Below are 25728 nucleotides of genomic sequence, written 5' to 3'. Positions count from 1 at the left end.
GCTTGCTTTCAGTAACTGGTGTACAAGGAATTCCAGGTCTCTTAGTACATTTCCCAATCTATCACCATTTAAATAATACTCTGTCATTCTGTTTCTCCATTCAAAGTGGATAACTTCACATTTATCCACGTTAAATTGCATCTGTCATGTATTTTCCCACTCACTTGCTTATCTAAATCACCTTGAAGAGGGGCAGAAATGTAATGAATGATATAGTGGAAGAGGCGGGCGAGGCAGAATGAAAGACTGAAAAGGTTTTGTTTGGTCATTACAACTAAGACAATGGGATGATTCTCCCATCCTGCTATGCTGCTTTTGTAGCAGGGCGGACAGGAGACTCTAGCAGAGGCTGTTTCACGGATTCCCCACTGGGCGCCATGACCTCCACGTGTCTCCCAGCATGGGATTTCTGGCGCCGCCAGCTCCGCGCCAGAAATCAGCGTGGAGATGCCTAATGTATTCGACATGCAATTTTAATCTAATTTAAATAGCAATAGCAGGCCCGGGACTAAAGTGCCAGCTAGTCTCCACTTGCAGGGAGCTGGTGACCTGACCCCACTGGAGTGAAGGGGGCAATCGAGGCCCCCCAGAGGGTTGGATGCCTGGGCCCCTTGGGCATTGCCACCATGGCAGTGCCAGCTTGGGCCCCTGGCACTGCCCAAGGGGCTAAGTCCCAATGCACAGGGGACATCTTGGCATTTCGGAAGGTGATCTTTGGGGGTGGAGGGTCCCGCTGCTACTCTGAGTGACGGAAGAGGGAGGCCAGTGGTTGGGGCTTGCCATTGGGGTGGGACAGCCTGCTGGGGGAGTCAGGCCACATTCAGAGATTGAGGGGGGGATTCTGAGATCGGGTTTGCGCGGCGGGTCGAGGCTGGCCTAGGCACGTTCAGGGGGTCAGCGATCAGGCCGTGGGATGGGGGTCCACATGGCCAGCGATGCAGGGGCTGCGGGGATGGCCAGCGACCTGGAGGTCAGCAGACAAGGGCCACTGCACATGCACCGATCTTGGCGGTAACGGCATGGTGGCACAGTGGTTAGCACTGCTGCCTCACAGCGCCAGGGACCCGGGTCGATTCCCAGCTTGGGTCACTCTGTGCGGAGTTTGCACATTCTTCCCGTGTCTGTGTGGGTTTCCTCCAGGTGCTCCAGTTTCCTCCCACAGTCTGAAAGACGAGCTGGTTAGGTGCATTGACCCGAATGTGGCAACTAGTGGAGTTTCACAGTAACTTGATTGCAGTGTTAATATAAGCCTTACTTGTGACTAATAAATAAACACTAACAACAGGTGGGTTCTTGCGCAGTGACCCGCTCAGCATGATGCTGCCAGCCTCTCCACTGGGAATAGGCCCCGGCTCCTGATGCTCAGAGTCAATCTCACTGGGGCACTCTGCAGTGCACAGAGTGTGGGAGATTCATTTTGAAACTCCTGCTGAAAAAAACAGAGGGACTTACTCCAGTTTTTACGTGAATTCAACACAGAAGTTTTTTGGGAGAACCGCCCCCAATATATCAACAGGGAGAAGAATTGATAGTCTGGTCTGGAATTAGGGTGTGCTTATCGACCAATCAGTAAGCCGCATAAATATTAGAAGTGCGCAGCAAGGGGCAAATGTTAGTAACTTGCAGGAGCAATTTGCATTTATAATGTGCCTTTGACAGGGGAAAACATGTTAGAAAACATTAGGTCATACAAGGATATTAGGACAGATGATGGAAAGCTTGATATTAAGGAACTGCCTTGGGGCAGGGGAGGAGTCGAGAAGTGGAAAGGTTTAGGGAAGGAATACCAGGGCCTTAGGATCTAAGTGGCTGATGGCATGGCCACCAATTGTGAAGTGATTAAATTATCCGCGAGCCCAGAATTGGAAGAGTGCGGGATCCCAGTGAGTGCCAGTGCTGGAACAAATTACAGAAAGGAGGAGGGGTGACAATTACTTATGATGTTCAGTAAAACAAAGTTTGGAGTCAAAGCAAACCCGTGTCTGAATATGAGGCTTTGCAAATATTTGAATGTATTGTTTATGTGCAAATAAGATTCACTGAACAACGGCTGTATTTGTACCGTGTTGATAGCAGCTATTTATATAAATAAGAAAGAAAAAATTAAATTTGCATTGTAAATATACACACACTAATTACCATGGGGCACAATGTAAAACAAGCTGCCAATCAAAGGAATTATTAAAAGATTTTTTTTTCCCCCAGCGAAGCGGATGAGAGTGCAGCACAACTCTGGTAGGGCGTTGGGGAGAGTTACAGGACAAAGAGATCTAGGGGTACATGTTCATAGCTCCTTGAAAGTGGAGTCACAGGTGTACAGAGTGGTGAAGGCGGCATTCAGCATGCTTGGCTTCATCAGTCAGAACATTGAATAAAGGAGTTGGGACGTCTTGTTGAAGTTGTACAAGACATTGGTAAGGCCACACTTGGAATACTGTGTGCAGTTCTGGTCACCCTATTATAGAAAGGATATTATTAAACTAGAGAGAGTGCAGAAAAGATTTACTAGAATACCACCGGGACTTGATGGATTGAGTTATAGGGAGAGGCTGAATAGACTGGGACTTTTTTCTCTGGAGCGTAGGAGGCTGAGGGGTGACCTTATAGAGGTCTATAAAATAATGAGGGGCATAGACAAGGTAGATAGTCAATATCTTTTCCCAAAGGTAGGGGAGTCTAAAACTAGAGAGCATTGGTTTAAGGTGAGAGGGGAGAGATACAAAAGTGCCCATAGGGGCAATTTTTTCACACACAAGGTGGTGAGTGTCTGGAACAAGCTGCCAGAGGTAGTAGTAGAGGCGGGTACAATTTTATCTTTTAAAAAGTATTTAGATAGTTACATGGGTACGATGGGTATAGAGGGACATGGGCCAAATGCGGGCAATTGGGATTAGCTTAGGGGTTTAAAATAAAGGGCGGCATGGACAAGTTGGGCCAAAGGGCCTGTTTCCATGCTGTAAACCTCTATGACTCCTCTTCTGCCAGAGGAAGCACCTGCTTTTAAAGGACTGGGTGTGCTAATATTCACGAGGGGAGTGCTAGCGTACATCCACACCTCCAAACAGCTGTAACAACCTCTGCACACAGCTGTGGAGTAGCATGCAGCTGTCTCTCTCACCTTGGCAGGCTGCGACACACACCATTTTACAAGGATGATTTTAAAAATGATGCAGGCATAAATAGCAGAATAAAACTGTTTACATTATTGAAACAAAGAGGGAAATGTCAACTCTTCTCAGTCCTTTTGCATTTGTCTCCTATTTTAGGTCCTGAGTCTGGGAGTCACATTCACATCCGCATCCTAACAACATTTATGTGAGTTTTCAAATAAAACTCTTCTGAGAGTATGGCTGGATGACAAAATAAATGATTCTGGCAGTGACCTTTAAAAACAAGCTGATGTAATTCAGAAGTCCTTGTCCAATAGCACAGACTAGTGGAAAGCTGAAGCACTACCCTTGGTTACAAAACAGTTATAAAGTTTATTTATTGGTGCCACAAGGAGGCTTACAATGAAGTTACTGTGAAAATTCCCTATTCACCACACTCCGGCGCCTGTTCGGGGCACTGAGGGAGAATTTAGCATGGCCAATGCACCTAACCAGCACGTCTTTCTGACTGTGGGGGGAAGTGGGAGAACCTGGAGGAAACATGTCTGTCATTCTCCGCAGACATGGGGAGAACATGCAGACTCCACATAGACAGTAACCCAAGCCGGAAATCGAACCCGGGTCCCTGGTGCTGTAAGGCAGCAGTGCTAACAACTGTGCCACCGTGCCGCCTCAGTGGTTTGAAACATTTCAATTGATATCATGAATCATAATTTAGGATTATCAAAAGAATTCAGCCACTCAGGACGTGACAAGATCAGCAATTATTGCCCAGCCCAATTTTCCCTGAGGTTTCCATGATGGGTCACCTTCTTGAACTGTTGGCTGTGGTTTGATACGGCTGTGTGGTTTGCCAGCTCACTTTACAGTGCAGTTAGGAATCTGTGATGTTGTGAGAGTCTGATCTGGGCCAGATGTTTGTGAACCATGCAGTTTTTATGTTAGCATCATGGTCCCTTTTACTGCAGCACCTTTTTAATTCCAGATTTAAAAAAAAAATTGAATTCAGATTCTCAAGCTGCCATGGTATGATTTTGACTTGTGTTCTCAGGATTGTTAGGTCAGACTTCTGGATTATTTAATTAAACTACGGTACCCTGGTCATTTTTCCAGTCAGTTGTTGGCTCCTGATTACTGTAACCTCTCATGGCCACTGACTACACTCCCAAAGTAATCGAGGAAGTGGGATTCTTACCCTCACCTGAATAGAGGATAGTCAAAGATCAGGAGCAGAAACCCACCTCAATTACCCTAATGTCATTATGGCAACATGCTTGCAATGTGACCAAGGTTATGAAATATGTATTTTTTGGTACACAACATTTCCAAAAGACAGGCAGAATGGAAATAAGGATAATATAAGTAGTGAGGAACGATCTTGGCTCAGAAGATCAGTAAGTAGAATCAGTATGGACAGGGAGATGAGGACAATCTAGGGTTAGAAAATACAGATGGGATAGTTTATAGACCCCCTACAGTAGTTATGCTGTTGAGCAGAACATTCAAGAAGAAATTCAGAGAGGTGGTGGTGGTATAGTGGTATTATCACTGAACTAGAGACCCAGAGTAATACCAGGTTCGAATCCCACTATGGGAGGTGGTGGAATTTGAATTCAATAAAAATCTGGAACTAAAAATGTAATGATGACCATGAAACCATTGTTGATTGTCGTAAAAACCCACCTGGTTCATCAATGTCCTTTCGGGAAGGAAATCCGCCATCCTTACCCGGTCTGACCTACATGTGACTCCAGATCCAATGTGGTTGATTCTTAACTGCCCCCTGAAATGGCCCAGCAAGCCACTCAGTTGTATTAAACAGTACAAAGTCAATATAATGAATCCGGACAGATCTACACCACAGGGGCTGCAGCGGTTCAAGAAGGCAGCAGCTCACCACCACATTCCCAAAGGTAATTAGGGATAGACAATAAATGCTGGCCTAGCCAGTGACGTGCACATCCTGTAAATGGGCAATAAAAATGTAAGTTATTGGCATTTATAACAAAGGAAATGTAATAATTGTGGGGGATCTCAACATAACTCCATTTGAGATCAGTTACTTCGAAGTAAACAGGATCAATTTGTAAAGAAAATTTTCGAGTCTATTCTTTGAAGACCAGTATTTTCTGCATTGACCAGATGGCATTAACCAATATTAAGCAGGCTTCACCACAATGAAGATGACATTTTGACAGTTAACAGTATAAATACATTCATAATGTTTCGATGACAATTGCAGACTAAAAGGAGGAGGTGCAGCCTGGACTGGCCCATATAAATCCTGATAAATATTCAGATTTATGAAAAACCTTTTTGGACCAGGTCATTTTAACATCAAACAACAGGCACCAATGCTGGGGATTGGACCATTTCTCACTCTCTGTGCCCAACGCCAAAGCAGAATACTAAGCCAGAGCACTATACAAGGGCATCATTTATTATTCAACACAGTATCATGGGAACATAGGGTCAGGAGTAGGCTTTTCAGCCCACCGAGCCTGCTGAATGCTCCTCAAGGCTCCTTAGGCACCTTCTAAACCCACGCTGTTGCCTCGAAGGATGAGGGCAGCAGGCGCATGGAAACACCACCACTTGGAAGTTCCCCTTGAGGCCACACAAGCTGGAGGAGCAGCATCTTCTCTTTCAGTTAGGCACATTGCAACCCTCGGGACACAGCGTTGAGTTCAGCAGCTTTAGATTGTGACTTTTCTCTCCATCTTAAACCCATACATGTATTGCCTCAATGCAAACCACCCCCGCTGCCCCCCCATCCCACACCGGACTATCTGTCTTTTGTTCTTAAAGTTGCTACAACTTGTTACAATCTCTACAGCGCCATTTTAATCTCCAACACATTCTCTCTCTCCAGTTCTGATGCAGAGCCAAAAGGACTAAAAGCATTAACTCTGCTTTCTCGCGTTACAGATGCTGCCAGGCCTGCTGAGGTTTTCCAGCATCCTCCATTCTTGTTTCAGATTCCAGCATCCAAAGTACGTTGCTTATTTTAATGCAAAGAATGGGTTCCTTTGAGATCACTTACTGGTCTCCGTCTGACTGACTTGCATCCACTTCTCTAGATAATAAATGGAGTGTTGTGGTCAACTCAGCAATTTTAACAAGTAATAAATACATGTTGATAGGAATTGAACCCTCTGCTTCAGGCCTGCTGATGTACCTGTGAAAGGTGCACTGTAATATCTTCAAAAGTAGATGAACTGCCTTTAATCGTTGATGTCCCATCTGCTGACAAGCCACACCCACTTGCCATTCCCAAATTTCAGCTAGTGGTAGGTGTGGGAGAATCCTCTCCTCTGATAGCATTTGCTTGAGTATCTCAAACCCTACAGAAAGAGAGAGAGAGAGGAATGAATAACAAGATATTACTGCAGGAACGGAGCTCGGAAACACAGAGATTCAGCTGCACCGTGTAACCAATAAAGCAGCACCCACACACTGCAATGTGGCACTGCCATCAGGCATTTGAAGGAGCTGGCAAATGGGCTAACAGTTACATCGAAACAAGCCTCCATCACATTATATACAAAATCATTTTAATTCCGTTCGTACATCGAGCTCCTCCTCCAATTAGTGGAGCAAATACGACATAAAACAAGGTATATGGATGAGGAAAAGCTCCAAAGACAAATAGTGCCAGTAAATTCAAGATAGATTCTTGCTGTATTACCAATTTTAAAGCAAATTAAGATTAATTCACCATCGCTTACTTGGCCACAGTGTCAAAAACATAGGTTTGCAATTCTGTGCATGAGGTCTGAGTATACGCCACTGAGCAGATTTGAGAATGTGGGAGAAAATACAGAACAGAAGATAAAGGGAATATAGCGAGAGGGGATGACTGCAGAGATGAAGGAAGGGACAGGAGTTTACATGGGGGGGGGGGATGGGAGAACAACAACAACTTGCATTTATAAAGGCAAATTACTGCAGATGCTGGAAACCAAAAGTGAAAATGCTGGAAAATCTCAGCAGGTCTGGCAGCATCTGTAAGGAGAGAAGAGCTGACGTTTCAAGTCCAGATGACCCTTTCTCAAAGCTGCCATTTATAGCGTCTTTAACAGAATAAAATGTCCTAAGGAGTTTCATAAAATAAAATTACACACAGAGCCACGAAAGGAGATACAAGGATGATCAAAAGTTTAGTCATAGAAGCAGGTTTTTAAGGCATGTGTTAAAAGTGTAAAGTGAGGTAGAGAGGCAGAGAAGTTTAGGGAGGGAATTCCAGAGTTTAGGGCGTAGGTAGCTGAAAACACAGCTACTAATGATCGAGTATTATTGCCAAGGATGCTCAAGTGACCAGCAATAGAGGGGTGCTTATGTCTTGGGAGGGATTGAAGATTGCAAAGATAGGAAGAAGCTCTTGGGAGGGATTTGAAAATAAGGATGAGAATTTTAAAATTGTGGTGTTGCTCCTCCAGGAGCCAGTGTAGGTCAGCGATCAGGGGTGGTGAATGAAAATGATCGGGAAATGGATGACACCAAGTTTATAGGACAATAGAACATGAGAGATCAGCCAGGGATTGGTTAGATTAGTCACCTTGAGGTAGCATAGTCATGGATGAAGACAGAGAGGATGAACTGGTGAGAGAAAGCAAGAATCAACATAGGCTATAGAGAGAGAGAAAGAAAAGGACACAGATAGAGAGAGCATTAGTAAACAGAAAACACAAGGGGAGAAGGACAGAACAGAAAAGAGAAGGACAGAAATGGCAGAAAGGGATGAAAGAATAGGAGAGAGAACAGACAATGAATGTGGAAGAGGATGAACTGGAAAACGAGATAAGTGAAAAGACAGCGGGAGTAAAAAAAAAACGAATGAGAAAAGATAATAGAGAGAAAGTAAGTTATTTTACCTCACATATGCACTCACCAGTCAGGAACCGCCCACGGTGGCCTCCTGTCACTGTGAACTTATAACCCCAATCATTGGTATCCAGGTCTGATGTGAACCTGTAATATAGTGTGTCACCTAGAAGAAATAAAAAAACACTACAGTCATTATGACAGGGAAGAATCCTCCCAGTATTCAAAAGCTCACTGCCATTGTGGAAAATCAGCATAGAAAAAATATGACAGGTAAACCTGCCAATTTGTACTTCAAAGTTTAATTTTTGAATTTAAGAAATGAACTGGCAACCATCATCCATGCTTCACCATTCTTTGGTGAAAATGTACCCAAATACAAAATATTCAACCCATCCCATTCTGCATTATGGTTTAGGTATCAAAGATTGATTGGAGAAGTTGGTACTGTTTTCAATGCAGAGAAAGCTGGGAGGAGATTTAATAAAAGTATTCAAAATCATGAGGGGTCTGGACAGAGGCGATCGGGAAAATAAACTGTTCCCAAGGGTGGAAGGATTGGTGTGAGGGCACAGATTTAAAGTAATGAGCAAAAGAAGCAACAGCAACATAAGGAAAACTTTTTCACACAGTAAGTGGTTAGGATCTGAATACACTGGCAAATAAAGTGATGGAGGCAGGTTCAATTGAAGCAATCAAAAGGGAACTAGCTATTTATTTGAAAAGGAAGAATGTGCAGGATTACAGGAGAAGGTGTAGGAATGGCACTAAAGTGAATTGGTCATTCGGAGAGCTAGTGCAGTCTCGAAGGGCTGAATGGTCACCTTCTGTACTATAACAATTCCGTGATTCTCTTCCAGTAACCTTTTTGCAAGTACAACATTGACAGGTAGTCTGAAGATATGTTTTTTTAGCAAAGGAGGCTAGTCACAATAGTCTCATGCTGAGCTGTGAATCGGTGAACAAAATAACCAGAATACAATGGTGCAGGAGTTTTGTTACTGGGCCAATAATCCACATAAATCAAATCCCACCAATTTGAGAATCCGCACTCAATTTAAATAAAAGGTTGACCATTAAGCTATTAGATTGTCTTAACTGGCTCAATACTTAGTCTTGCCTGTGACTCCAGTCCCATATCAAAGTATTTCACTCTTATCTGCTCTCTGACGGGGCTCAGTAAGAAACTTTGTTGTAACTCCTGGGGATGGGCATTAAATTCCGACCGTACCAGTGATGACCACATCCTGAGAATGTACTCGACTAAAGTTCTTCGACAGAATGCCCTAGTAGATAATCTGCTAGCCTTGCCTGTTTGTTCAGAGGCATCACAGATGAGTGTTTTACCCCTTTTTGGTCTCTATGGCGACTGTGAGAAAGAATTTAAAAGTCAGGTACATTGGTCACAAAACATACTGTTCTAACAGCATGACAAGGTGAAGAGAGATTGTACTTTGTTGGGAAGTTGAGTTTGGCCCATTGGACTGAGTTAGTTAGATAGAATCCCTCCAGTATAGGAGACCATTCAGCCCATCATGTCTGCACTCTGACAGAGTATCTTACCCAGATCCTATCCCCGTAACCCCAAATATTTAACCCGCTAATCTCCCTAAGCTACACATCTTGAGACACTAAGGGGCAATTTAGTTTGGCCAGTCCACCTAATCTGCATATCTTTGGCCATGTTGTCATGCTTTTTTTTATTTTTGTGACAGTACAAAGACAGAAATTGTAATGCAAAAGCAAAATACTGCAAATGCTGGAAATCTGAAATAAAAACAGTAAATGCTGGCAATACTCAGAAAGTCCTCTCCCGAATTTGGGTGCAACCTGCTTCATATGGGCGGCACGGTGGCACAGTGGTTAGCACTGCTGCCCCACAGTGCCAGGGACCCAGGTTCAATTCCCGACTCGGGCCACTGTCTGTGTGGAGTTTGCACATTCTCCCCATGTCTGTGTGGGTTTCCTCCGGGAGCTCCGGTTTCCTCCCACTGTCCAAAAATATGCAGGTTAGGTGGATTGGCCATGCTAAATTGCCCTTTAGTGCAGGGGGACTAGCTAGGGTAAATGCATGGGGTTATGACGATAGGGCCTGGGTGGGATTGCGGTTGGTGCAGAATCGATGGCCGAATGGTCTCCTTCTGCACTGTAGGATTCTATGATTCTATATAAGCTGATCTTTCTCTATACTCTAACTATGACTGTAACACTACATCCGGCACCCTCGCCTTTCCTTCTCTATGAACAGTATGCTTAGTCTATATAGCGCGCAAGAAACAATACTTTTCATTGTATACTAATACATGTGACAATAATAAATTAAATCAAGTGCCTGTGTGGAGTTTGCAGTCACCCAAGGCCAGAATCGAATCCGAGTCCCAGGCGCTGTAAGGCAGCAGTGCTAACCACTGTGCCATGTGCAGAGTGATTCTGATTGTATATGGATCACACTTCAATGCAAAACATTCATCAAATATTCCAAACTTACAGATTGAATGAAAATTTTACCTGGAATGTCAAAGTCAATCCATTTGTGCGATGATCCACTGAACATATGGCGATCTTGCTTGTAGTCACTACTACTGGACATCAACAATTCATCACAGCCATCCTCAGATACACAACGAGGATCAAATTTCACAGACAGGTAAATAGCACCAGGGATGTGAACTTTGTCCTAAAGGTTAAAGGAAAACTTTATTTAGCTTTTATTGGATGATTGGTCATTGTTCCCATAGATTCTTAATCTGCCAAATCTTTGGAACAGAAACACACAAAGTGCTGCATAAAAACTGATAAACCATTATTTATGGCTAAGTGCCACGAATAATGATTACCAAGAAGCTACGGCTTGCATTTTTTCAAATAGGTTGCCCTAATGTTTGCATGTTTGAGGTCTACAATGCTCTGTGGGGAAGTTTATATATTTAATTATGTTCTATTGGGACAGTTCTTTCCTATTTCTAGATTTGTCAAAATGTAGTCATGGCTATGACATGAGCATGTCGATCCCATCGTCCTCACCATTCAACTAACTTTTAACTAACTGAAAAAGACAGTAGTAGGCCTTATGGCTCCTTGAGTCTGCGCCGTCATTCAATAAGGTCACAGCTGCATTTCCATCTCAACTTCACATTCCCACCCTAATACCATATCCCTCAATTTCCTTAGTACCCAGAAAGCTATAGTACTCAGCCTTGAACATACTCAACAGCTGAGCATCCACAGCCCTCTTGGATAGAGAATTACAAAGCTTCACAATTCTGGTAAATTCTCATCTCCATTCTAAATGACTGATCCCCTTACCTGAGACTATGATCGTTATTTCTACACTCTCCAGCCAGTGGAGACAGCCACACAGCAGCTATACTGTCAAGCTCTCGAAGATCAGTGCAATAAAGGTTAAAATACCATTTGTTGGTTGAACCTACACGTTAACTTTGTGATTTATATACAGGATATCCAAATCCCACTGAATGTCAACAATTACTAGTCCCTTTCCTTTTAAATACATTCTGCCTCTTCACTCTTTCTACCAAAGTGGATAATTTCACACTCCCCCATGTTATAATCCATCTGCCATCTTCTTGCACAATCACTTAACTCTTCTATATATTCCTATGCAGCCTCTCTCCCTCCTCCTCACTGACATGATTCAGGGCATGACAGACTCTTAACACCAGCAATGCTTTTTATTTTCAAGTGCATTTTTTTGTTGCTAGGGTTCTAATTAAGATTGCCCCATCATTTTGATGGGAGGCAATGACCCGATCAATGCTCAGAAAGATCTTCCACCACTTCATCCAATTTCACTTCATCTATAATTACCAACACATCCTCTGTGGCACTGGGCACCAGCCATGGCTCATTTGGTAGCAATTCCACCCTCCCTCCCACCCCCCAATTCAGAAAGTTGAGAGTCCCACTCCAGAGACTTGAGCACATAATCTAACATGACATTCCAGAGTTCCAGATGAGGTGTTAGATTGATGGCCTATCTGGTCAATGCAAAAGACTCCATGGAGCTCTGATCACGTGCAGAGGAGTCCTTCTGGTCAAACATATAGCCTTCAAACCAACTCTACGGAAGACTATTTAATTCATCATTTATTCATTGCTGTTTGTGGGAGCTAGCTGTGCACCCAATGGGGGAACATATTCCCTACATGACAACAGTGCTTTTCAATGTCCTGCAGGTGTGATAGACACCAGATTCTCCGACCTTGCCCGCGACTGGGAATCTCCGGTTCTGCTGCAGTGAACGGAGATCGGCTGAGCGCCAAATTCGCCATTCTCACTGGCTGCAGCGGTGGGTCGTGAACAGCTGGAGAATTCTAGCCGCTGAATAAATTGTGTTTTGTTGCTTGTCAAACGACACAGAAACTGTGTGGCCTTGTTCTGTCATGGTTTCATGTCATTATTTACACCAAAGACTCATCATCTATGGCAGCCCAAGCCCACTTCCAAAGTAACCACAATACATATTAAAGCTGCTGCAACACCTCGATTGTAGCATTGTTGTCATAGGGATGCTTGGACTCCCTGACTTGGACATCCATTCCTGGTTCTTCCATAAACTGACAGGCAGTCACTGCCAGAGACCCCAGCATCTTCTCACTACAACCGAGCAGCACTTTCTGCAGAATCTGATGCAAATAAGGAAAAGAAAATAGTACATACATAACACAGGAAGTAAATTGTACAGGTAAAAAAGATGAGGAATACATAATAAGAAAGCTCCAAATTGTGATAATATTAGGAATAGGATAAAATGTGTGGTCTGATTGCGTGATTTTCGACTGATGGATCCTCCCATTTTAGCAATTTGAATTTATTTGTACTGAGGCATTAGGACCAGTAAATCTGATCACAGATTTGTTTTCTCCATATGGATGTTTGATTATATTGAACATTATATATTATGGGGAGAGACAAAGTGTAGGGAGAGGGGCATGCTGGGAAATAGAAAAGTAAGACAATTGCCTACATTACAACAGCGCCTTATTTTTCCTTCTTTCATGGGGTGACAGGTTGAGAATTTGTTGACCATCTCTTCCCATGAAATGAGCAGTTTGCTGGACCATTTCAGAGGGCAATTAAGAGTCAAACACATTGCTGTGGATCTGGAGTCACAAGTAGGCCAGACCGGGTAAGGACAGAAGATTTCCTTCCCTGAAGGACATGAGTGAACCAGATGGGTTTTCTTTTTACAAGAATCGACAAAGGTTTAATATTCTAGCTTTTAATTCCAGACACCAGTTGCCGAGGTAGGATTGGAACCCGTGTCCCCAGAGAATTAGCCTAGTCCAGTGACATCACCCCTACATCAATGTCACCCCAACCACTTTAAAAGCATTTTAAAGAATGTCCTGACAATTATTACAGAAACGAAAGTCATTTTTTAAATAGCAAAAAGTTCAGCTTTCGCTGGTGATTTCTTTGTATTCTGCCTGACACAGAAGCAAGCCTTTGGCTCAGTGGTAGCGTTCCTGCTTCAGACTTCAAACCCCACTCGGGACAGTTGTGGCGAGTAGAGACCAGAGCTCTGAATGCTGTGATGATACCCAGGAGATATTCTGGCCCCACCCCAACACCCATTCATCATATGGTCTTTGGGAGTCAATGAAAACTCACCTGGCAGTGGTATAAGTGGTATTATCACTGGACTAGCAATCCAGAGACCCAGGGTAATGCTCTGGGGACCCTGGTTCAAATCCCACCATGGTGAAATTTGAATTCAATAAAAATCTGGAATTAAAAGTCTAATGATGACCATGAAACCATTGCTGTGTTGCAAAAACCCATCTGGTTCACTAATGCCCCTTTAGGGAAGGAAATCTGCCATCCTTACCTGGTCTGACCTACATGTGACTCCAGATCCACAGAAAAATGGTTGACTCTTAACTGCCCTCAGGGAATGACAATAAATGCTGGTCCAGCCAGCGGTGCCCACATCCCATGAATGAATTTTAAAAACTCTGTCAATCTGTGAATCTGCCCATTGCTCCAAGGAAAGACGCGAAGACGTCTTTGGATAGATAACCATGCCTTACTAAAATGCTGCTTAGCACTGACCAAGCTCGCAAGCCTGAACACTCATCACCAACCTTTTCCCAAAGTTGCTTTTCCTCAAGTTGCATGAGCAAGTCAAGTATGTAGGCCATGTGAGATGGACAGCTGAGACCCAGCACTTCCTCTGTGATCGGCACGCCACTTGGCCAGTCAGCTAACAGAGAAGCGAGCACATGCCTGGCGTACAATATGGAGATGGCTTCATTGACTTTGTACAGGTAGTCGCGCGCTGTCCTTTTACTGCGCATGTCGAGCTCTTTATGCAGCAGCATGGAGCTTTTAGTCCGTCGCTGTTTGGCAAAGCTGAGCTGTAAATCACTTTCTGTGTTGGTTATGAGTTTCTGTGTCACAGGGTTGGTCTCCTCTGTTGCCTTCTCACATCGCAGAGGCTTGGACTGTTAAAACAGACAAGTTAGATTCATCTACCAACCTTTAAAAAATGCACAAAATCATTAGTCAAATTTGAAAATAATTTCAAGTAAACCTCGGCTATTCATCAACTGTTTATGTGTTTATAATCATTTTACAATCCTTCAAAGAATTTGCATTCCGGAAACCTCAGCGATCAGAGATTTCCATGTTAGGGATAAACAAATCAAAGTAATCTCAAGTTGTCTCCCAATGCGGATCATTCACTTTATAATATTGTCAGTCAGCCATTGATCAAGCTTTATCATGGATTCATAGAATCCCTACAGTACAGAAGGAGGCCCATTGAGTCTGCACCGATCACAATCCCACCCAGGCCCTATCCCCATAACCCATGCACTTACCCTAGCTAATCCCCCTGACACTAAGGGACAATTTAGCATGGCCAATCCACCTAACCTGCTCATCTTTGGATTGTGGGAGGAAACCGGAGCACCCGGAGAAAACCCACACAGACGCGGGGAGAATGTGCAAACACCACACAGACAGTGACCCAAGCCGGGAATCGAACCAGGGTTCCTGGTGCTGTGAGACAGCAGTGCTGACCACCGTGCCACCCCTTTAGTTGAGTACAAAAGCAAAGCCATTGTGCTAAACCTTTATAAAACATTAGTGAGGTCCCAGCTGAATTATTGTGCTCAATTCTGGCTAGCACGCTTTAGGAAGGATGTCAATGTCTCAGAAAGGGTGCAGACAATTATTAGAATGGTTCCATTCTAATGGAAGACATCAGGAAGATGGAAGAACCAGAGAAATTTGGATTGCTGTCTTTAGGGCAGAGAAGGTTAAGGGAGACTGACAAAGATGTTCAAAATCACCAAGGGTTTTCACTGAGTAAATTAAAAATAAACTGCTTCAACTTGCAACAGGATCAATAGGTAGAGGACACAGGTACATAGATCATCAAAATGCCATAGAGAGATTCGCAAATTAATCAAAACAGATAATGGAGTGCTGGTCTTTATATCTATGGGAATTTAATACAAGAAGGTAGCAGCTATGCTACAGTTATACTAAGCTCCAGCCAGATCACACCTGGAGAATTGCGTTCAATTCTAGAAGAATACACTGACCTTGAAGGAAATGCAGTGTAGATTTACCAGAATAATACCTGGACTCCAAGGTGATATTACACAAACTAGGGTTATGATCTCTAGAATTTACAAGGTTAAGAGGTGATTTGATTGAAATTTCCAAGATATTAAAGGGCACAGAACAGACAGATAAAGAGGAACCATTTCCACTGGTAAGAGTCAGTGGGACATGGCTGAACAGTTAAAAATGAGCACAAATAGTGGTAGAAGTATGGAACCCTTCTTCCTCAAAAGGCAGTTGATGCTAGGTCAATTATGATGGATAGATTTTTGTTAATCAAAGTTATTAAGGAATGGAAATGGGGCAAAGGTGGGTTTATGAATTTAGGTCACAGATCAGCCACAGCCTCACTGAATGATAGAACAAGTTCAAGGAGCTAATTGGCCCACGCTTACTCCTATGATGGCTTTGTGGTAAAGGCAGGTCCACACAGACCTGACAGGGGGCAACAAGAATCATGGACCTCAGTACCCTTTGCCCAGGAAAGATATGGGGACTGGGAATAATTGGTAAAGTAAAGTTTATTTATTAGTCACAAGTAAGGCTTACATTAACACTGCAATGAAGTTACTGTGAAATTCCCCAGGTCGCCACACTCCAGCGCCTGTTTGGGTCAATGCACCTAACCAGCACGTCTTTCAGACTGCGGGAGGAAACCAGAGCAACCCGGAGGAAACCCACGCAGACACGGAGAGAACATGCAAACTCCATACAGACAGTGACCCAAGCCAGGAATCGAACCTCGGTCCCTGGTGCTGTGAGGCAGCAGTGCTAGCCACTGTGCCACCATGCTGGCTTTTTCAAAGAGCCACCATGTATATGAGGGGTGGAATAGTGTCCTTTCTGATTCTACAAAAACAAATTGTTTTGAGTCAGCATTTCCTCCCCTGGTGGCTATCCAATCATTCCTGCTGCAGCCTTCTAGTCAGCTGAAGAACACATTGGTGTATACTGTTCCCAAAGGGGGAATGGATAGCCAGTGCTCATGGAGCAGGTTTATTGGTTAGCTTCATGAGGTACTACAGGTGAGCAGACTTGTGGAATTTAATCCCAGCTGGAGTAACCCTCTTTATCACTGATGGAGCTAATTTATAAATTAACTAAATACAAGTCTCAAGATGTTGATGGTTTAAAGTAAATACAACGAATCCTTCTGAACCAAATGACCGGTTTAATTTTCTAGACATTTTACCATAATTTAGTCTTACTTCCATTGCTTTAATTTTGCCATTCTACCAGCTTGGGATGCATTGGTAACTCTTCTGAGGGGAGTTCACTGTACCATAAGATTGCTCCTTGATCACAGCCTGACACAGTAACAGCGAAAAGATATTGAACTCAGTCATGAGGCTGAACAGGGAGTCTGTGTCTCAATCAGCTGCTGTACCCTGTGTGTTGGCACTTTACTATATGACATCAATATAGCTGTCCTTTAAGTTATTCATCTGCCAAGGCCAGCACTTATTTCCCATCCTTGTTACCCTCTCAAGGACATTGGTAAGGTGCCTTCTTGAATGTAACTGCGAGACTTGCTAGGTCATTTCAGGGGGAAGTTATGAGTTACCCATGTTACTGAGAGTTTGGACTCAAATATAGGCTAGCTGGACTGAGTAAAGGACATTAGTGAACTAGGTGGGTTATGACAATTTGGTTGTTTTCTAGTCATCATTACTAATGGTAGCATTTATTCCAGATTTATTTACTTTATTGAACTTTTAAAATCCCTAGCTGTCTTTTTGGAAGCTGAACTCAGTCTCTAGATTAGTCTACATTCATTACTCCAGGCCTCTGAATTACTAGTCCAGTAACATCAACTCCACGTTACTGTAATCTAAAACTAACACACATAATTAACAAATCACGACAAATATGGCAGAGTTTGATTGCAGAAAAAGTACACGACTGCTGGTCCTTCTGGTATGTTCAACTCTAATGCTCACAGCATTTTCACAAGAAACTTTAATTTAATAAAGAGAGTTAGGTGGTGTAGCTGTCTGGTCGGAAACAATTACCAACCCTCGAGGGACAATGGGGGGGGGCATCTCAAATGGTGAGGGATAGTCCGGAGGGTCTCAAGGTCTCATGCTTGTCACCCTCCCGCTGCCATGCTATTTTACCAGCAGCACAGAAGGTGGAGGATATCCCTCTCACCCAGAAGTCAACCAAACCACTGAAGTAGCTAATTAATGGCTTCCTCCTGTCACCGCTGGCATTTTACGATCAGCATGTGGGCCCTCTGCTGCATGGAAGACAGCCTTGTGAACCAGGATGGCTTCCCTGAGAATCTAGGGACATGGGTGGGCTGTCTTTTAATCAGGCACTCTGTAGCCTACTAAGGAGTTCCCCCGCAGCAATGGTCCCCATCTCCTCTGCCCTCACCAAGCCACTAGCCAAGGCCTACATGACTGACAATGATGCCCCCAGATGGCTCTTCTCTGTTTGGGAATGCAGCCTGCTTCCAAGGTATTCTTTGCTTCCTAGTGCAGTCCCAGCTGTGGCCATTACTCACAGTGGTGCTACGAGGCTGCTATCGATCCTCTGATTATAGAGGTTATAGAGCTCTAAAGCAAAACTGTCAAGTGGGTTTGGGCTTTCTGGCCTGTTGTCAAAATACCCACATAATAACAAACTTCAGCCCACTGGGTGCAACCACTTCGACAAACAGCCTCAGACCTGCATCCCAATACATGTTGCAATAGGGAGGGTAAAGACAAGAAGAAATGAAAAATTAACAATACATTCTCACTGGTGGGGCGGCACGGTGGCACAGTGGTTAGCACTGCTGCCTCACAGCGCCAGAGACCCGGGTTCGATTCCTAGTTCGGGTCACTGTCTGTGTGGAGTTTGCACGCTCTCCCCTTGTCTGCGTGGGTTTCCTCCGGGTGCTCTGGTTTCCTCCCACAGTCTGAAAGATGTGCTGGTTAGGTGCATTGACCCGAACAGATGCCGGAATGTATCGACTAGAGGAATTTCACAGTAACTTCATTGCAGCGTTAATGTAAGCCTTGCTTGTGACTAATAAATAAATAATAAGTAAATAAATGTGTACTTTGCCAGGTGAGGAAGATGGTTGGGGAAGACCTACATTGCTTTTACCAATACCAAGAAATCTAACATAACACTGCATAAACAGTCAGAGACGAGGAACATATAAACCAGGAAAACAGATAAATGCAGTTCCTGAAGACTTGCACATTTTACTCCATAGAAAGAGGCCTTTCCGCCTTTTGCCAGCTGAAACCAAAACTAGCATTCTAACCCCACATTCCAGCACCCGGTCCATAAATATCATTCGAGATTACAGCACTTCAGATGTGGATCCTGATTCCATTAAAATGAGTTAGGATTTTTGCCTCAACCACCAATTCAGGCAGTAAATTCCAGACACCCACCACCCTCTGTGAAAAAGGTTTTCTAATATCCCCTCTAATCCTTCTACCAATCACCTTAAATCAGTGCCCCCTTGTAATTCACTTCTCCGCTAGGGGAAACAAGTCTTCCCTGATTAATGTATCTAGGCCACTCATAATTTCATAAGCGTCAATCAAGGTCACCCCTCAGCTTTCTCTGTTCTAAGGAAAACAACCCTAGCCTATCTAACCTTTCCTTGTAGCTGCAATTTTCCAGCCCTGGCAACATTCTGTACTCTCTCCAGAGCAATTATGTCCTTCCTATAATGGGGTAACCAGAACTGTATGCAAAACCCCAGCTGTGGCCTAACCAGTGTTTTCTATAGTTCCAGCATTGCATCCCTCTTCTTGTATTCAGTACCTCACCCAATAAAGAAAAGCATTCCACATGCCTTCTTTACCACCTTATCCAACTGTCCTGTCACCTTCAGGACCTGTGGGCATGCATGCATGCTCATTCCTCAACCCCTCTCAATGTCTTCCTGAGTATTCCCTTGCTTTGTTTGCCCTCCCAAAATACATTACCTCACCTTCTCCAGATTGAATTCTTTTTACCACTTTTCCACCCACTCGACTAAACCATTGATATCATTCTGGAGTCCACAGCTATCCTCTTCACTATCAACCACGCATATGATTTATGTGTCAACTGCAAGTTTCAATCATGCCTCCCCCATTTAAGTCCAAACCACAATATGTCACAAACAGCAGGGACCCAACACTGAGCCCTGTGGAAAACCACTGGAAACCGCTTTCCATTCACTAAAGCACAGATGAGGTGGGGTGATGGCACCTTGATGATTAATGTGGATGAAAATTCTGGGCAGTTAGCTTCTTACTTTCCATCCCACATTTTCGGACATGGCGATAGAACATTCAGATACGCCCTCATTGCTATACCCAAAGCACCAATCTCATGCCAGCGGGAATATGTTCAGACCTTATCCCAGGAACACAGTAAAGGAAAGGATTTTGCACAGAAAACTTAAATTCAATTGCGACCCAATCCGTTTATATGCAAGTCTGCTATTCGCAAATTTCTAATATAAACTATGATTTTAATGCTATCCCAAATAGACCAACATTGGGTTGGAACTTGATGCACGCCCATACTTTTAATATAGAAGTCTGTTTGCAAAGTTTTGTCCATTTCAATCTACATTTTCTTTTTGTACAGAGTTGCATATAAGCAGATTACAGAAAACCGAAAAAGGAATGTTAGGTTTTTTTTTACAAGCTGCACATAAGCTGATGCTGTATCAATCAGTTAAGTACAAAATTAGATTTTAGTGCATGCGCAAGGTGAGGTAGGTTTGCTTTCTTCAATGTGGAAATGACTGGCCACTTACCAGTGTGCAGAGTTTTCCCATGATCTTGTGCTGTGGAGAGGGGTGATGTTGGTGAGTGCAAGTTACAAGGGTAATGCTGCAATTTTACCACAGAACTATTACAAGAAGATATTAATGGGTTATTCAAAATGAAAGCAGAAGATGCTGGAAATACAAAGTCAGTCCATCATCATTTGATGGGAAAATAGGAACTATTTTATCTGACTTGTAGAGTCTTCCTTCAACTGAATCACATCCTTCAGACGCTGCTGGAGTGGGACAACCCATTTTAGCGGGGATATACGGGAAGAAGAATCTCAAAAGGGAGAACCTCTCTTTAGGGATATTTTGTGAAGACATGAAACTTCTTCATGTAATAGACACATTCATATACAGCAAGTGTGCATCTGTTCAATTTGCTCAACATCTTTTACAAAACATATTTTGTACATTCTACAGGAACACCAGGGGCTAGGACTGTGCTCTGTAAATGAAGAGTTTTCCACAAGTTCCAACAGAAATAGCGAATGTTGGAGAAATTAACATTATGCAGTACATTGTTGGATGCGGACACTTGTTTTAGGGTTGCCCAGGAGACACTTGTGGAATTATTGGACTAAAATTTTACTGATCATTTGGGTTTTCAAACAACTACAGCAAGATATTTTACATTTAATAAGCCATGTGGCAAACCACATTTTGGCATAATTGAACCATACTGCATCATTTGGCCTACAGTTTGTATGTCTGATCTTTGAAGAGCTATTCTGTGGCCCTGCTCTTTCCTTATATCTCTACAACTGTTTCCTTTTCAACTCTATATGCAACTTCCTTCTGAAAGGGATGGGTCAGGGAGGATGGGTTGAACCTGCCTGACTGATTTAGTTAATGGGGCAGCATGGCAGCACAGTGGTTAATACTGTTGCTTCACAGTGCCAGGGACCCTGCTTGGGTCACTGTCTGTGTGGAGTCTGCGTGCTCTCCCCGTGTCTGCAAGGGTTTCCTCCGGTGCTCCGGTTTCCTCCCACAGTCCAAAAGACGTGCTGGTTAGGTGCATTGGCCGTGCTAAATTCTCCCTCATTGTACCCGAACAGGTGCCCGAGTGTGGAGACTGGGAGATTTTCACAGTAACTTCATTGCAGTGTTAATGTAAGCCTACTTGTGACACTAATAAATAAACTTTAAACTTTAGTTGTATCACTCCAATTCTCCTTTTTTCATTTGTTCAAGGAATGGTTCCATTACTTCAACTTTACTCTTTGATGCCATAACCAGTTGAACACTGCCTTGATGTTAAGTGCAGTCACTCTCACCTTACCTCCACAGTTCAGCTCATTTGTCCATGTTTGGACCAAGGCTGTAATGACGTGTGGAACTAAAAGGTTCTGATGGAACTTAAACTGAACATTAGTAAGCAGGTTATTGCTGAGTAAGTGCCACTTGATATCACTGTTAACAACACATCTCATCACTTTGTTGATGACTGAAAGTAAACCAATGGTGTGATATAAATTGATTGCATTAGATTAGTCCTGTTTTTTGTGGGCCAGACATACCAGGGCAACTTCCCACACTGTTGGGTAAATGGCAGCGTTGTAACTGCACTGGAACAATTTGACAGGTTCCTGCTGGCAGACACTCAGACTGACTCACAAACAGACCAGATAAAAAATTAACTAATTGCAACTCTCAGACATGGTGGGTGTGACCATGCCACCAATAGTGATGTTAGGAGGGCAAAGCCCACAAGTTGTTTATCACTACTTTGGATTGTGAACAGGATGAAGTGGTCACAGCCACCCCCAAGAGACTCAGGAACTGCGCCCTGAAGAGCTAGAGTTATCTCCCCCACCCTCGAGAAGGCCAAGAAACAGCAGCTCACAGGCCAGCATAGTTGATGTGAGGTCTAAGGATATAGGGGCCTTCTCTGCCATGAAGTGAGCTGAGCTCCACCAGCTGGAGATGCATAATCCACTAAGCAATGCTTCGAAGCAGCCTGCTACAAAGAGTGAATGTCCAATGACCTTAGGCACATATAAAGCCAAGAATGTCAGAGGGATTGGTGCAATCAACTAAAACAGATTACAATAACTAATAATGATTGACTTCTATTCAAAATGTCTGCCACATAAAGGATGACTGTCCTATGGTCTTTGATCTGAGAAGGTGCTATCATCTTGTTCCTTACAAGGGACGTTTCTCAATACAAGGGACGTTTCTCAATGCTCAAAAGTCTAGCATGAGATGGGCAGTCACTGGAGTTCAGTGACCATGGGGGTGATGGGAGAGCAGAACACCAGAGTTTTGGACAAGTTACGGTTTGCCCAAAGTGGAACTTAGGAGGCGAGGAAGATGGGTGCCAAAGTGATAATAAAAGTATGTAAATGGAGTTTCAGCAGTTACAAACGTGAGAGGTGTGAAGGCAACTGAGGTGACAGAGGTGGGTGTAAGTGGGATCATAGAATCATAGAATCCTACAGTGCAGGAGGCAGCCATTTGGCTTATTGAGTCTGCACCGACCACAATCCCACCCAGGCCCTATCCCCAGAACGCCATGCATTTACCGTAACTAGTCCCCCAGACTCTGAGGGAGAATTTAACATGCCAATCCACCTACCCACACATCTTTGGACTGTGGGAGGAAACTGGAGCACCCAGAGGAAACCCACGCAGACATGGGGAGAATGTGCAAACTCCACACAGACAGTGACCCAAGCCGGGAATCGAACCTGGGTCCCTATCGCTGTGAGGCAGCAGTGCTAACCACTGTGCCACCATGCCAGGATCTTGGTGATGGGTGAGAAATAGGTTTCGGAGCTCAGCTGAGGATTCAACAGGTATTAAGGACCCCATACCATTAGTTCAGATGCACATGGATGACGATAAACTCCCCATCCAGACCTCGAGATATTGTACACCCGATGGCAGGATGCTGTGTGGCAGCTCTTAAAAGACCCAAACAAGCATTGCTGCTTTCTATGAGATTTACAGAGCTAGCTTCTAAATGGGTCCATCCAGCAGTGCAAGAAGGACATATTCCTCAGAAGCTAATCAGGTTAATGAGTTCAATGGTAGGTTCATCAAGACGGGTTCTAATTCCAGCATTTTCGGTTTCATTTCAGATTTCCAGCAAAGTTTCTCTTTTTACCAGGTTACTCTGGGTGCAAACAGCATTAATAAATACGACATTCTCGATTAGGAATGCCCACAGATATTATTTGAAAGTAACAAGACTTATACACGGTAGAAAGCTGGTTAAATGCTGTGCAATATTTCTTCAGGCACTAGGGTTTACTTATGGACCTGGGTTAAAATCATTCTCAGAGCAATTTACTTTGACAATCTAGTAGCTTCAATCATATCTGCAAGGAAGCTCCCACACGAAAACCAAACCACCCCCCATCTTATACACTACATCCAGCCACCTGAAAAGGAAATGCTGAGGAATAAAGCAATATTTGATTCTGATACAAAGTATTTTGAAGTGCAGACTACATTGGTGAGACAGCACCAGGTGACTGGTGATACAACACCTTTATTGCTGTTCATCTACTAAAACCTCCTACGCTGTCCAGGATATACTTCAACGATTCAGCCATATCATTATTAGGATTTTGTCACCTTGATGGCCCTCAAAATTAACTCCAACCCCATTTAAGATTTTTGCATTTTGTCCTTGGGATGTGGGAGTCACTGGCTAGGCCAGCATTTATCGCTCCTGCCTAATTGCTCTTGAGAAGATGGTGGTGAGTCACCAGTACACGGCTGATCGAATTACTTGTAAAACTTGAATAAATTACTGTGACCAGAACATTCAACAATTGTAAATAAAATTTTCAGCACAATGATTCTCACACTGCGGTTACCACATAGCTAGAGGCCTACCACCTCATGCAGATCTGAGAATTGTTTCTCCTCCAGTTAGCAATTGCTACAAGGGACCAACACTCCTTGACAAACACACAGTTTCTCAATGATAAACCAGCCTAACGCCGTACCCGGAAATTCTACTATACACACGATCCGATCGGAAACCTGGCAGCAAGGTTTTAACCCCAAGGTGGGCTGAGTATTTTGGGAAATAGGAAGAACATAGTTAGAACTTTGGCGACTAAATACAGAAGTCAGCAACTAAGAAAAAGCACTCACCACACATGGGACAATCATCATGTCGGTGTCGACAGCTTTTGTGCTGTGGTCTTCTGTGCGCGATGCTTTGTTTGGTTGCCACTTCAACGACATGGACTGGATTGCCTCATCTGTGGTAATCACATGACCATCAAACCTGAGAGAAAAACAAAACAAAGGGATATGTGCTCCAGGACACTATTTGTAAATAAGATTTATTAACAATGCACTCTGAAAAGTCAAAGCACACCTCTCGGGGGAAACCTGCAATATTACACAGGCTGGGATGCAGCACCCAACATGCAAAGGGATGTCTAAACTAGCATTTGAGGCATTTTCTATTCTTTAGTTCTTTGACTTCTCATCAGCTGCTGTGAATTCACAAAATCATAGAATACTACAGTGCAGAAGGTGGTCATTCGGCCCATCGAGTTTGCACCGACCACAATCCCACCCAGGCCCTATCCCCATAACCCCATGCATTTTACCCTAGCTACTCCCCCTGACATTAAGGGGCAATTTAGCATGGCCAATCGACCTAACCCGCACATCTTTGGACTGTGGGAGGAAACCGGAGCACCTGGAGGAAACCCACACAGACACGGGGAGACACTGTGCAAACTCCGCATAGTGACCCAAGCTGGGAATCGAACCCGAGTCCCTGGTGCTGTGAGGCAGCAGTGCTAACCACTGTGCTGCCCCATTCAAGAGGTGTGCCTCATGTCAGCCCTTACGTGGATGACGCACTGAATATAGCAGCGAATTGAATAGATTATCTGCGTTCTGTCTGTTCTTGAACAAATTTACCAGTGCAATGCAGCCGCCCAAAAACTGTTACAGAGAATTCATTTGCAGTTATATCGTGCCGTCAGCATGTCTCAAAGCAAATTAGTTACATTTGAAGTATAATCACTGAAAACACCAGTAAGATAAAGAGTTGGAGAAATGTTGGCCGTACACTTGGAAGAACTCACATATTCCCATGGGATCTTTCACATACATTTGCCCAGCGGATACGGCCTCACGCAGCAATCAAGTATTAATTACAAACTGTGATGAAGTTTGGTAGAGAGGGCCTTGGTTTAATCAGGCACTCCTTAAGAACTATGAAGTGCCATTCTCATTGAATGGCGGAGCAGACTCAATGGGACGAATGGCCTACTTCAGTTCCTATGTCTTATGGTCAGCCTAGATTGTGTGTTCTAGAACTGAAAAGGAGTTGTAGTCCGGAAGTCAGTGTTGAGGGTGGTGAGATATTGGGGAAGGTATCAAGGTCAAGGGTGGGTACCGGTAGACAGGAAGATGGGTTGAAGTGTGTCTACTTCAATGCAA

At 43.7% G+C, this 25728-nt stretch overlaps 1 protein-coding gene across 6 annotated transcripts in view; it reads right to left on the bottom strand.

The window, feature by feature from the left end:
- zzef1 (zinc finger, ZZ-type with EF hand domain 1) overlaps nt 1–25728 on the bottom strand; it is a 257862-nt gene that overhangs the window by 33315 nt on the left and 198819 nt on the right. For 3 of the 6 annotated variants that reach the window (XM_078225183.1, XM_078225184.1, XM_078225187.1), the window contains exons 48-54: nt 24418–24553; nt 20290–20319; nt 14042–14401; nt 12437–12580; nt 10443–10611; nt 8002–8100; nt 6289–6454 (exon numbers count right to left, since the gene is read on the bottom strand). In XM_078225183.1, coding sequence (XP_078081309.1) covers nt 6289–6454; nt 8002–8100; nt 10443–10611; nt 12437–12580; nt 14042–14401; nt 20290–20319; nt 24418–24553 — 1104 coding nt within the window. The remainder of the gene's footprint in view (nt 1–6288; nt 6455–8001; nt 8101–10442; nt 10612–12436; nt 12581–14041; nt 14402–20289; nt 20320–24417; nt 24554–25728) is intronic. The other 3 variants (XM_078225185.1, XM_078225186.1, XM_078225188.1) reach the window with 1 other exon arrangement.

The sequence above is a fragment of the Mustelus asterias genome, chromosome 12 (genome assembly GCF_964213995.1).
Source record: "Mustelus asterias chromosome 12, sMusAst1.hap1.1, whole genome shotgun sequence".
NCBI lineage: Eukaryota > Metazoa > Chordata > Chondrichthyes > Carcharhiniformes > Triakidae > Mustelus > Mustelus asterias.
This window is presented reverse-complemented; position numbering and strand designations above follow the sequence as displayed.